This window comes from Hetaerina americana, unplaced genomic scaffold, assembly GCF_022747635.1.
Source record: "Hetaerina americana unplaced genomic scaffold, ioHetAmer1.1.p SCAF_7, whole genome shotgun sequence".
Lineage (NCBI taxonomy): Eukaryota > Metazoa > Arthropoda > Insecta > Odonata > Calopterygidae > Hetaerina > Hetaerina americana.
Genome location: NW_027287316.1, coordinates 23,395,629 through 23,409,930, shown reverse-complemented (window position 1 = coordinate 23,409,930; position 14,302 = coordinate 23,395,629). Strand labels below are relative to the sequence as shown.

At 35.1% G+C, this 14,302-nt stretch overlaps 2 protein-coding genes across 4 annotated transcripts in view; one reads left to right on the top strand and one right to left on the bottom strand.

Annotated features, from left to right (window-relative positions):
* Positions 1 to 4: 4 nt before the first annotated feature.
* Positions 5 to 10,629, bottom strand: Uqcc1 (Ubiquinol-cytochrome c reductase complex assembly factor 1). Its single transcript, XM_071595796.1, has 7 exons — positions 10,526 to 10,629; positions 10,323 to 10,448; positions 10,065 to 10,244; positions 9,916 to 9,988; positions 3,110 to 3,273; positions 1,475 to 1,669; positions 5 to 364 (listed from the first exon to the last, which is right to left on the bottom strand). The coding sequence occupies exons 2-7, from the start codon at positions 10,353 to 10,355 to the stop codon at positions 281 to 283; spliced, it is 729 nt and encodes a 242-aa protein (XP_071451897.1). The 5' UTR covers positions 10,356 to 10,448; positions 10,526 to 10,629; the 3' UTR covers positions 5 to 280.
* Positions 10,630 to 10,711: 82 nt separating this feature from the next.
* The window catches only part of LOC139696911 (titin homolog), a 45,124-nt gene continuing 41,533 nt past the window's right edge, over positions 10,712 to 14,302 (top strand). For all 3 annotated transcript variants that reach the window (XM_071595793.1, XM_071595792.1, XM_071595791.1), the window contains exons 1-2: positions 10,712 to 10,806; positions 11,097 to 11,210. The gene's annotated coding sequence lies outside the window, so the exon portion shown is untranslated. The remainder of the gene's footprint in view (positions 10,807 to 11,096; positions 11,211 to 14,302) is intronic.

The following is a 14,302-nucleotide window of genomic DNA, read 5'->3' as shown; positions in this document are numbered from 1 at the left end:
TGTCATTCAAATTTTCCTTTATTTCAGTGTAAAAAAGTACATTGCCTCTTTAAGATAAACTTCTGTACATAAAATGTGCATTTTCAGGACAAAACACATATTAACTCAGGATATACACATCATCATGTCTCTCCAAATATTACATACAAAATTTTTAACAATAATTTACAACAAATTCATATACTTGATGAGGAAAAAAATGGAACATAATTTCATTTGCAAAAGTGAGCTTTCAGGATCCCAATTCTGACTAGATATTTTGCTATACTGCGCCATCACATCATATACTCTCAGTTAGAGATATCCACTTTAAATCTGGCCTCAGAAGGATTTCCTCTCTGCTTAACTTGTCCAATTCATGCATCTGTACAGAAATGAATGAAACTATGAATAATTAGTTTTCTTAAAGACATTTGATACAGTTATGAAAAATAAATTATTTAAATGGTATGATATTGATACACCATATATAACATACCAGTGAGAAAAAGCTACTGCTTGATTGCCCTGGATTAGGATGTTATATACCGCCCCTCGCTAATATATGAGGGTAATTCCAGAGGTACCCGACCCAACAAAAATTTTGGAAAAAAATGTATATATTTTTCAACATAATATCCTTTCAGCTCTATACACTTTTCCTAGTGATGTTCCATAAGTATGCTACTTTTGTATTTCACGACATATTTTGCATAACAAACACCCAAGCATTAATCTGGATATAAATGTCTGAATGTGCAATGCTGATAACATTGTACATCAGTTGTTTTAGTACATCATAATAAAAAGTTGATGTTCTAAGATGATCCAATGACTGTTGTATTTCACATAACCATTCTTGGTCCCAAAACCACTTCTGCACAACACAAAATATACACAGAATTTTATCTCAACTCTTTTAATAATTTAATCCCTTTCTCTAAATTTTGTGCCCACATTAATATTATTTCCAATCTAATTTCAGCAGTAATAACTTTTTTTGAGTTGAAAAGCAAAGTTGAAAAAACAGAGTGAAAATTAATAGTGATTTGTTCTTTTATCATGGATCTTAGAAAATTTTAAATGATGCCTGCCTTAGTATCATAAATACACATAATTCTGAGTGATAAAAACCTCCCTCCCTACACAGCAAAAGAAAACTTGATACATTAAACTCCTGACTAGAAGGTATATTGTATGGCATATCAGCATTTTGAAAGGTTAAAATTTTTCTTTCATGGATTCTGGGACTTATGAGATGCTAAACTTCGCCTCTGAATAAAAAATTTGAGAGTGAAAAACATCTTTTGATTGGATCAGGGCAGTTGGTTTTATTCTTTGAAACTCCATGTAAACACATCAAAATTTAACTGCACTGATGCTTCTATAATTTTGTGGTATTTTCTGTACTTTTTTTGTAAGGCCAAACATGAGTTGAAATATACTTAACTTTTACTTCAAAAACCAGTATAACTGATGCCAAGAAGATACTGACCTGGTGTCTCACATACGCTACCAAAGCTTCTAATGACATGGCTGTGCCATATTTCTGCTGAAGAAATCGTCTCCATAAAGCCCCTGCCAAACAACGGTCATCCCCTAAAAGCCCTTCATCATACCCAATTATTGCTGCACTAAACTGCTGAGAAAGGTCATGAAGAATGTCACTCACACGGGCTGAACTATTTTCCTGTGAAGTCAAAAGTTGCCATATGAAGAATACTAAACAACCAAATCAAGGAAAGGACTTATTTAAGGCATCACTTTAAGAACCAGAGTAGCTCAATTCTATGTCAACATTAAAATTTTACAACAGTGTACCAGAGAAGATAATTCTAAGGACATCTTTATGTTAAAAGATTGAAAGCAAACAAGATTAAGTTCAATGAAAAAGAGCATTTCTGTGATTTCCCTTATTTGACTTCCTACAAAATTTAACTCTCTGGACTTTGAACTATTTTTGCAACAATGTTTTTAATTCTAAGTTAATCATATATTTCCACTTTTGCATTGCTAAATATTAAATTAGAATTATCTCATTACTGTTCTAATATCTGTGACCACTGTCTATGATGCTTACTTCATACAAAGGGAAGTATATTTGACAATCCATGCTGGGAGTAAAGAGAATGAATTAAAAATTTGTGTAGTGGAGGATGAAAGAGGTGACATTTACTGATTTTGAGTAGCGAGGCATTAGATATTGGTGGGGATGGGAAGATATTAAACTTTTGGAAGAACGACTCAATCAAAATTTCCCAGCTAGCATGAAAGAGAATTCCAGTTTGGAATAAGATGAAATGATTTTTTTATATTTTGTGGCATTCTCCTCTCTAATCCTTCTATTTGAGCATTAATCCCTCTGAGGACTGTGACTTGGACTTAGCCATGAAAATTGCCCTGAGAGGCACATCCAAAATACAAACAAAAAAAGTATGCAGTCTAAAATTTAGCACAATGACATTTCAAATTTATCCAAACTGTAAGAATGTTCCATTAAAATTACAAGGCATACATTTTGCAGGGCAATGAAAGTACTGTAATGATAGCACAAAAAGTCTTAGATTGAAATCAGTGCATTGTGAAAAATCTCAACTTCTATCTATATTGATGGATATTTCAAAGTGGTAACATAAAAACGGAAACCATATCTGTAAAATGTCACAGTGTAAAATTTGTACACTCTGAAATTGTTGCATTGAAATGCATATTAGCCAATGACTCCATTAAAAGTTACTGTTGCGGCATCTCCCGCAGTTTCTTGTAAATCTTTACTTCACAAATACTCATTTTATCATATGATCTGTATGCCAATTAACAAGAGAAGTTAAGAACACAAAATCAATCAGTGGCTCTATGATACATACAATGATAGTCACCAAGTACTCAACATTTTATTCAACAGATGGTATGTACTTGGCATTTAAAATAATCTTAACATGAATCTTAAGGTTTGGCCAGAATGTCCATCAATTTGGAATTGAAATGTAGCCACACGACAAGAAGAGGCCAAGCTCTCCATACTCTCTAAAAGACAACCCAAAGTCACCACCTCAATGCTTCATCACTTAAATCTTTGAGGAAAAATTGATGAACAGTGATATGTAATTATCAGCAACAGAATACCTACCTCAAGTCTTTTTATTCGATGCCTAACATCTTCCCACATTGCCTCAACAACAATGTTCCGTACAAAACGTCCATCTTTTTCAGCCATCAACCTTGCCATTACCATCCACACATGAAGCTCTATGACAAGAAACCATGAAAACAATGTGTCTGGAAGACCAAGAGCTGAAAAAAGGGATTCACAACTTAAGCAGATTTTTCAAGCACATGGAAAACCATGAATTTTTTGAAGTTTCCGACAGCAATACCATGGGTTTGACAGTAAAAGAACATTAAAGAAAATACCAGTGTCAAGAACATGCAGGGGTCAAAACTAAAGCAGACATTGGTACGTAGTGTTACTATAGGGGCATTGACAAACTCATCTCATTATTTCAGGATACCGAGAGACTGTAAAGGCTCCAATTCTGGTAAAAGTTAGACTTGTACAGAGATGGATTTCATAAAACACTTGAAATCAAAATGGCTCATTTTCACTTCTCTGGCACCAGGTGCAGAACTATATTTAATTCTGTCATTTACAAACCTTGTAAGTCCTGACAGGTTTAAACTTTCAAAATATTTTTCCAATGGTAACATAATTACTACACCATCAATAGTCTCTTCTCTGTATTTTATTTTGATATTAATTTCTAAAAGAAAAAATCATTTCTTCAAACTCTTAGTCATAAGTTGCAACTTTGGTTTCTAAGTTTGGAAGGGTAAGAGAGCCCTGGATTGAATTTGCCTTTTCAAAAAATTATATTCACATTGAACTAAGAGCATGACCTATTTCTAAACCAGGGACACACCATGCAGGGTCAATTTAAATCTCGAGACTTGTTGGTTTTCCTCAACAAATACAATTTTTCTAAATTTAGGATGAAGCATTCTTATTCTAAAAATACTTTTAAGGATGAATCTTTCATTATTAATAAATTCTAGTCTCAAGATGAAAATTAGGTAGGTAGTTGTCAATGGCGAGTGATTAGATGCAGAAAGAGTCGAGATAAGGGAAAAGTAGAGATTACAAAAGGGGAATGATAACACATAGGGCTCAACAGCTTGCTGGAGTATGAATATGAAATGACTTGAGGGGAAGTAGGTGAAAGGAAGGGTGGTAGAGATTTGGGGTAGGATGGGGCACAGAGAGAGGATTGGATAGGTTAACCCCAAGAGGATGATTGAGAAATGTGGGATGCAAAGGAGCCCAGTGGGTGAAAATACATATATTTGTAGTGGGTCAAGAAAAAGCCAGGGGAGGGGTATCCTTTAATTTAGACACCTTTTGACCATCACAACCTACTCATGACCTTCTGTTACACCACATCTATATCCCAGAGCCCACCTGTTATCTTGTGCCAACTGAGATACAAATGAGAGTGCCACTCAACTGGTCCTGCAGGCACCCATCATTGAGGGATTCTACCTACGAGTTATCATTCCCTATGTATCCTCACTTTTCCTCATTCCACTCCCCATCTCTCACCACCTCACCATTAATGTTCATTGATAACCGACCTACCTAATTTTATTCCCATTTGGCAATAAACAAAACCTTTGAAATCCTTCATATTGTCTGAGTTTGTAAATTAAATACTTGATTTGGTCTAATATAATTCTGATACATTGTAAATATGTGCTTTGTGAATTTGAAGAAATAAATTAGTATAAATACAAGGTGTATCCAGAAAGTAAGTTCCATTTGGCAATAAAAAACAAATTGAGCACAGATACAGAAAAACTATTTGGTGCAAAAACAACTGCAAATCTTAAAACTATCTTTCTACATAGATCCCACCATGTTGTAGGCACATTTCATAGTGCAGCAAAAGTTTTTGTATGCCTTCTTCATAAAACATTACTACCTGTGATGTCAATCATGTGGTAGCATATTCTTTGCGCTTGTCATCATTGACCAATTTTTGACCACCATGGAATGCTTTCAGGTGCAAAGAGAGATGGAATTCGCTAGGTCAGGGTTGTATGGAGGGTGGCCAAATTGGCTCCTGTAACAGTTGTTGTGTCTTATTTGCAGGATGAGGCTGGGTCTTGTCATGAATCAAAACAATAATGTTTGTGAGCATTCCTCAGCACTTATCCTGTATTGAGTGATGCATTTTCCGAAGAGTCTCACAGTAACCATTTACATTCATTGTTTCTCCATAAACCTTGCAAATCTGTTGACGAATATAGACTGATTAAATTTTCTTGATAATCAGGAAATGAATCACAGATCAAATCTCACAAGCAGTGGGATTTTCAATTGATTTTGCCATTCTAATCAAGAACTATAAAGCTTAGACAACAAACATAGAACTAAAAATGGCATAATCCCTTTCTCCTTGACTCAGAGCAACTATCTCGCATGAACCAAACTGCGATTGCAGCACTGCCACGGCAAGAAATACAAACAAAACTTACTTTCTGGACGTACTTTGTACATATACATAATTCTTACTGCAAATGCATTGTACCTTTGACATCCTTCAAAATTCCATGAATACTGACCTGATTAGTAAGAATTGTATTTATTTTGCAACCTGTCTTGCACGTTTCAGGTTCACAGCATATACCTAGTGCATAGATGTACAATATGTTTCAACGAGAGTGAGTAAAGAATTACTCCTTGGAGTAATAAACACTAAAATTAGCCTATAGAAAACCTTTTCAGTGTGGACTGTAAAATTCTCAACCAAAACTGTTCGACTGCTACTTACAGTTACAGAACCACAAATTCTTATATCATCTGTAAGATTATTGTGCATTAATTATGGGTCTTTTTAAAATAAAAACCATTGCAATCAACTCAAGGGTTGCTTTGATGATCAAGGATTAAGATCAAATGATATTAAGCCCTACAACAGGTAAAATACATACATCAGGGTATGGGAGCACATTCCATTCTCCATTTATAACATATGCTACATGCTCATTGATAATCATTTTCCCCCTCCCCATGGCATACAACCTTGATGCAGTTGAAGGGCTTGTGCCCCCTATTCTGGTGACCCCTATTGCTGCACTAGTAGGAGAAATGGTGTTTGCTCCTGGTAGAGTCGCCCATGCCAGATAGATCAAAGGGTAAAAGTCAGATAAAAAGCAGTCGACGGAGAGTCTGTCACTCAATGAGTCAGCCACAAATAAATGCAATATGACCCTAACGAGGCAGCCATGTAAATGATGGGAAATCAAAAAATAAGGCAAGAGAGAGATGTGAAGAGGATATATAGATATTTTAGGGCAATGAGAGGTAAGATAGAAGGACAGTGGGACTTACTGGAGTGATAATTACAGAGTAATAAACAGTGGAGGGGAAGAGAACCAGTGAGGGGCAGCAATGATATTGAGCAAAACGGTAGAAAGAAACAGTAAATATAGGGCAAGCAACTGATAGAGTATTATTAATAGAAGTAGGTACTGAACCAATGACCTTGGTCCTTGCTTATGCCTACATGCCAACAAAAACTCATAAGGAGAGAGAACTCGACAGGGCGATAGGGTGTACAATCAGTTGGAGGATAAATTGCAGGTGTTTCTGGAAGGAAGCACTTGATAATGATTGGAACACAGTGGTATGAGTTCAGCAGGCAACAGAGCTCAATCACAATAAACAACTGGCTTGTACACCGCAAAAGGCATAGATACATATACATGGGAAATTCCTGGGGATTCAAACAATATCAATTAGACTATAATATGGTCAGGCACAGATTTAGAAACAGCACGATTGATTTGCACATTTGCTGGAAGCAGATGTGGACTAAAATCATAATTTGGGTAATAATGAAGTGTAATTCTATTCATTCATCCCTATTCAAGTGCAGGTGCAAGACAGAGTGCAAGGATATGGAATACTTTCAAGGAACAGTGAAATTGGTGCCCTGTGCAGGAAAGTGACAGCACTGTCATGAAGTAAGAAAGGAAAATCTATGCAAGCAATCAAAGATAAGCCAGAAAAATTATTAACTGAAACAGGAAAGGTTCAAGAGGGATGGAAGCAACATATAGGTCCAGGCATACTTAATGGTGAGACAGAAAGGGAATTTAGAGAAAAGATATCATAAAAGGTCATGGGGATAGACAATATTCCTGGAGAACAACTTAACAGTTTAGGAAAATATCAAAGGAAGATTTTTGAATGCGCTAATTCATAGTATTCCTGAGGGAGGCATTTGGCTGGAAGATTTCATCAGATATGTTAGATCCTATTCCAAAAAAGGAAAAGGCAGCCATATGTGAGGACTACAGGATTATTAGTTTGATGTCACATGCAGATAAAGTAGTTCTCAGGATCATCAACACGAGGATGGAGAAGAGGGCAAATAATTACTTAGTGGATGATCAGTTTGGGTTCAGGAAGGGGAGAGGTAGGCGTGATGCCATTGCAGTAATGAGGTCCCTAATAGTGAGGAATATAGAATACAATCAGGCTGTATATGTCTAATGCATAGGTTTCCAATAGGTGGTTGAGAGAGTAAATTGGGAAAAACTAATTAATATATTCCGACAATAGGAAGTAGATTGGTGGGATAGGAGACTTATCTGACACCTGTATACGTCATAGATTACTCAGGTTCGAGTGGTGCATGAAGAGCCCTGATGGGCAATGTTAGGAAGAGGAGTAAGGCAGGGTTATCCATTATCACCTGTGCTTTTCAAGGCATATGTGGAGGAAATTGTAAAAGAGACATCAGAGGTAAGTATGAAACTTGGTGGGAATACATAAAATCAGGTTTACGGATGATCATGCTTTAGTTAGCCAGTCAGCTAAGGGTCTGCAAATAATGCCGAGTGCATTGCCGGCACTATAGGTATGGGTTGAGAATGTAAACAAAACAAAGGTTATGCAGTTATCAAGAAAGCGGAATGCCAAGTTAAATTTTAAAATAGAAGTTCATAAATTAGAGCTGGTGGAACAGTTTATAATTTTCTAGGAAGTGCTCTGGGACCAAAATGGCCGAAGTAATAGGGGGATAAGGAGAAGAATTGCATTAAATAAATAAGCTTTCACAAGGAGGGAATTGATGAAAGTGATGTAGAGTGAAAATGTTAAGAAAGAGCTCATCAAATTTGTGACAGTGAGTGTGGTTTTTTATGGTCGGGAAACTTGTTAACTGAAGCAGGATGATAGTTGTAGATTGCAGGCTTTTGAAAGGTGGATTAGGATGGAAAAGATGAAACGAGCAAACAAGGTACTGCTAGGTATGATAGGGGAGGAGAGGGGATAGTTGGGAGAAATCCGAAAGAGGTAGGAATGATGGATGCTGAGTATTTTGATTGGCATTGGGATTGTGAAGGCTGTGGTATAAGGGAGAACATTAGGCAAACTAGGAAAGGGTAGAAATAGGATGGACATGTTTGATGGAATGATGGGAAGAAGGAATAATGTAGAATATAAAAGAGGCTTATTGTTGGCTCAGATTTCATGCTGTACTTTATTAAGAGATACAAGGGAATGTATTGCTGTGACATTGTATAGTGTGTGTCCATCCAAATCTTTCTATTTAGTAGAATGCCTTATTGTAATTGTTTTCCTTTCTCTTTAGTGTTGCACCGACTTTAGTATTCTTTCTTTGACAAATTTTTATCTGACAAATAATTTTCCTGTGAATAATTATATTTTTAAACTCAGCCTTATGGTTGGGTAGTTTCACATAAATTAATTTATTCATCGCTTAGTTTACCTAACTTTTCATTGCTCTGACCGAAGTTAGCAAATTTGAGGGGCGAGTAAAAGAGTTTCATAGTTTAAAAATAGTATGTTATGCTGATAAAATCATTAAATAATCAGCATATGAGTACTGCAACTAAGTCTAAGTTTCCAATCTCACAGAGAAAATGTGTTCAAATGCATATGTCCCTTTTTATGTCATTTCATTTTATGAATAGAGGACAATCGTAATTTGTAATTTAATACGTGAATGATCTTGATCCTGCTAATAAAGTTATGAATAAAGGTTGTCAAGGAAAATGCATAGCTTTTTCATGAGTTCCATTCATCCAAAACTAAAATATTATGATTAAAATGTCTGTTTCTACAGTTTCCTTAAAAGCATTTCAAATTTGTCTCAAATTCATTAATCAAGAATTTTTTCTCATCGTTGTACATTAAATTAAGGACTGTATCTATCGGGGAAGATTTTGATACTATGAGTTCCTAATAAGAACATGTGAAATAAATAATTCCTAACACGCGGTCGTTTTTTTAAGTTATTAATTTCTATTTCTTCAGAAATGGAATCAATAAACTATAAGATTCCTTTTTTAAGGATACCAAGCAAAATGACAGAAAACAAAATGTCAAAATTATTTTAGATCTCAAGTGAGGATGACATTGTAGGTCAAATTGATCACAAGAAAGAAAAAGGATTTCAAATATTTAAAAAAGGCCATTAATCTAATAGGAATTTGTATGCTTGCATATAACACTGAACATCAATTATTTTGTTGCATTAGCAGTTGTTCGCCTAAAGTCAAGGGCTATATCAAAACAGCGATGTATCTAGATAACTAACACATTCGACTATCCAAAAAATCTTCCCCAAAAAGAATCCTATTTGGCCTCTTTAAAGTGTACATATACATTCAAAAATTAGGACCATGAAAACTAAATGTAAATTTGCATAATATACCAAGGTTAACTTATGAATAAAGAGGCTTAAGAAAAACTATAGACGAAAGTAAGAGCAATCTTAGGATAGTCGAAATTGCTATGCAGTTCGTAAGTAATTTTTAGGCAGGTATTTCGTGAATGTTTAGTTTTTGCAAACGTTAATTATGTTAGACAGCGAAGGAGTAATAAGAATATTATTTCAATCAAATCACCTTCAAAAAATGTCTCGGCTTGAATTCTGTCAGCAATATTTTCATACAGCTTATAGCCACCAGCCCTCATGGTCTGAAATAGAAGCCCAAATATAAATGAATAGAGAGTGAAATAGTGTGAATACACGACTTTAAGAAATACTACATACCGCTTTTGAGTAATCAAACCACTTCATACTCATTGTCATTTTCTTAAAAAATCCTGGGCTACTAAAGTTAGGAGAATAAGTAGATACATTTACACAAGTAATTCCAGAGTGTTTAGAAATACCGAAGATGTCCCTCCCAGCACTTTGGCTTCGCAATACAACCTTGTGTCGAGTGCAGACCTGTATGAGATGTTGAAATATGACATTAGAGATAGAATTCGATGAAATATTACTTCAAAATAATCGTTATTATCTTACCCTGAGGGTCTTGAACGGAATTTTGTAACTCATTCCCAATTGTGCAAAATGTTGGCAGAATCAAAAGTTGTAACAAAGCTCTGTGCCCGAGTGCAACATCTGTTGTATTGCGAAATATATTTTCTCCTAATATAAAATACAAAGGGATAAGTAATCAGTCACTACAGACGAAATGATATTATGGATCTTGTTGAAACTCTTACAAAAAGTTGACCGCGACAATGCTGCACCCTACTCGGGATATTCATTTAACTAACTTCTTCCTTGGTGAAAATGGTGGAGTTTGGGATGTGACTGCGGATGGGATCTACCGAACAATACGTATTTTCTAACCATTTAACTTTGTTGAGAAGTCGTCTTTGAGAGTGCATTAAGGAACAAAGTGAAACGTGGATGCATACCTAGGAGACTTCATAGCATACTGTGGACTCTTATTAGTTGGAATAACCAGATTAACGTGAGCCGTCGGGATGTGGTTTGGGAGGTGACTCTGACCTTACGGAATTAGCATTATTGTATTTTAATGTATATTACGTAGTATTGTCTGTCTCAATAAATCGCGATGCTTATCATAATGCTAAGCTACTAATTTGAGATGCTGTGCTTAAGTTTACATGTAATTCAATCGTAGTTTTTGGAAATCTAATGCAAGTAGAAACAGCATTACGTTCAACATAAGCCCGAGGTATAGCTGGCTCTGGGCGATAATAAGTGAAGTTTGATGCATTATTTGTTCATAATGTTTTGTATGTGAACAATTTTATTTTATTTCAGGCTTCATGATGAGGATTCTCAGAAGAGGGGCGACTGATGTACGCTGGCTACCCACATTTTATTTTTTGCTATCGAGAAGGCATTAGTGGACTTGTGTGTTTATGCATAATCAGTGTAAGTTTTTTGTTTGCAAATAAATGTCCCAACACATAATTTTTCAAGAGCTAATAAACTAATTTGATGCCCAGTTATAAGCGTGGTAAACGGAGTTTTTCTATAGTTACCACTGTTGTTGGAAGACAATAGTGCATGGTGAATGAATTTTAGGAATTGATGAATTATTATTATGTATGTAGTTAAAATTAACCCGACAGAAGGCTTGAAATGTACCCCATTTCCTCTTTTCGTTTTTATCAATTTTCCACTATCAATTAGGAATTTATTGTAGTAGGACCTTCCTATAATTTGTTAATTGAATGGTAAGATTAAAAAAATTAAAAAATGATGCTATTTTTATTTTCAGAATCAACTTTTTGCAAATATCCTAGCATTTGGTCCTTGTAATATTATATTTATAATAATTACTGATAAAAAGTTATTGCACATAAGCCTCCAAAGGCAATAGTTTATCTTGCATAAAATAATTGGGCTGTAATTTCTGAGATACCCGGAGGCATAGTTGAGAGTGATGAGTTAGAGTAAAGCGAAAAAAAGTATATATATATGTCCTGGAAAAATAAATATATACTACATTGAAAATTCCATGGTTGCATGCTGTTAATGTGGTAGCTTAAGTCTAAAAGTGCTTTTCAACTTTCCATATAGACCGTGAATAACTAGTATGCCTTGATCAACAGATGCAGTAAGAATGTGCTTAAATATATATATAAACCGTCTCATTTTCAGTTGCAGGAAAATTTTATTCAGTCTTTGGAATCAATATCTATTGAGTTTATTTAGTCAAGTTTTAGTGTCATTATTGAAAACATGAGAGAAATAAGGAAATGTTTGTTGTTATTTGGCTAATTTTTGATTATAGGCTTACATATTGTAGTGTTAGTCCACCTAGAGGTGGAGTGACAGCCACAGTTATTTTTTCATCTGTATATTCATATGGAATAATGTTCTGCTCAGTTTCCAATCATTTTGTCATATTTTTGTACAATAGTGGTGATTTATTATTTGATTTCCATCTCCTGCAGAAAATTATTTTTACAAAAATTGTTTATTTTGTGTGGTAGTATATTACCTCAACTTAACTGTGCATGCCATCATGGTGGTCTTATGTCTGCTGGTTTCCTACTTTTCACAGTATATGATTGCATATAATGCATCCAAAAACCACGTTCATAGTATCCAACAGCACATTGTCATACTTTTCTCCTTTTGTTGAGACTGTTGACGAAACTTTTGCAATATGGTGAATAATGATCAGCTAATGGATGACCTCATAAGTTGCTTCAAAAATATGGTCTTGAAGGAATGTAAAGACTTAACATAAATATATGTTATTGTTAACACTGTACATTTTACTTGATCTGAAAGCGATCCTTTGGACATTGTTATTATTGAAATTTTATGGGCCTCTGATACTACTACATTGTCGTCAAATGCTCCCATTTTCTGATAGTTATTATACAAGTATATACACAATCGTTTTGCAATATCAAAATATTGTTAATAACAATATATTGCAACAATATCATGCTATCTATATGGTCCCTCTATCGTTAAAAAATGGAGTGAAACCCTGCATTGACATCATCCTACTCTCATAGAAAGGTGCCAAGGGGTCCACAATTTAATATCTCATCCAGCAGTGCATTCGCTGAAAGTGCTCTCCATTTAGCATGCAAGGCAGGGATTCAAACCCTAGTCCTCCAGGTGGGAAGCCAGTACCTTAGCCAACTAACCATTCCGATCCCCTTCGCCTCTCTCATTCTTGCATTTTTTCATATATATTTTTCTGTTCCCGAGACTTCTACTTACTCGTCTTGATTTCTCGGAAATGAAGGAATCCTGGTGTGAACAATGGTAAAGGAAAATGATTTTGTACACTTGGAAGTTGCTACATTTCAAAGCCTCTTTTTGGTTGACTCCAACAAAGTTACTGTTGGGGCATTCTTTGAATTTGATACGATTTCACTTTGAGTTTCTCCAAATTTTATTTGTGATAACAATATTTATTTAGTTATAGCATCCAGACACCCATGGTGAAAGTGGGTGTTTGAACTGATAATGAAAACAATCTGCGGAAGACAATACAAGATTTAAACTTAAAATATAAACTATCAGCAAAATTGATTGCTATTCAGTAATATCAAAGATTTTTTCCCTTTGGTGTGTGTTGCTAATTCATCCCGTTGCATTACGTTGTTGTTTTTGTGTACTTTGTTCTCTATTTTTATCATTTGTCATGCAATTTATATGTACGAGTCGTATTAATGTCTTAGTGCTCCTTAGAAAAATTTCACTTATGAAAATCATAGCTGCCACCCACACTGTTTTTCATTTATTCCACATAATACCAACAACCTCTCTGTTGCCATGATCAAGTCTTTTGAGTTAATCATAAGCCTCCTTATGAATACCTCCTTACTTACCTCCTTACGAATAAATTCTGCCCACTTACAAGAAGTCATCCTCAATTTCATTCTCTTGTTTCTCCCACTAGAGCTATCATGGCTTCCTGTAGATATTGTAGGACCTTAGCCTGTAGGAATAATATTTCTTCATAGTTATGCAGGCTCTTAAGTTGAGCAGTTCAATGGTTTCAGGTTAAATTTCATTGATTTTGCAAATTGGGTATGATGCCTGGTATTTTAAACAGAATTGTGGCTGCTTAATTCACAAGTATAGTGACTATGAATGCTATTTTGGTTAATATATCATGGTAAAATGGCAATTGATGCCATTATAATGGTATATTGCATCAATGCTGTCATCCTAAATAACAGTTTGTGCATACTTCTTTCTCTTGCCTGTGACATTTTCGTGCCTCAACATCCCTTATCACTATCAAATGCAGTTTGAATGAAACCTAACAGCGTTCCCATGATTTAGAGAGAATGCATTTATGTAATCATAAGTGAAGAAAATCTGTTACCACCTCCAGTATTAGGTCGAAGAAAGTAAAGTACTCCATTACATTAATAATATGGTGTTTTCCTCGTGAAGTATTGCAATAAAGTCTACATTTTCCATTATGTCTTGGTTTTCACTGGCTCAGGGTGTCAGTTGGCAACGTTTTGATGACAGGATTAGTC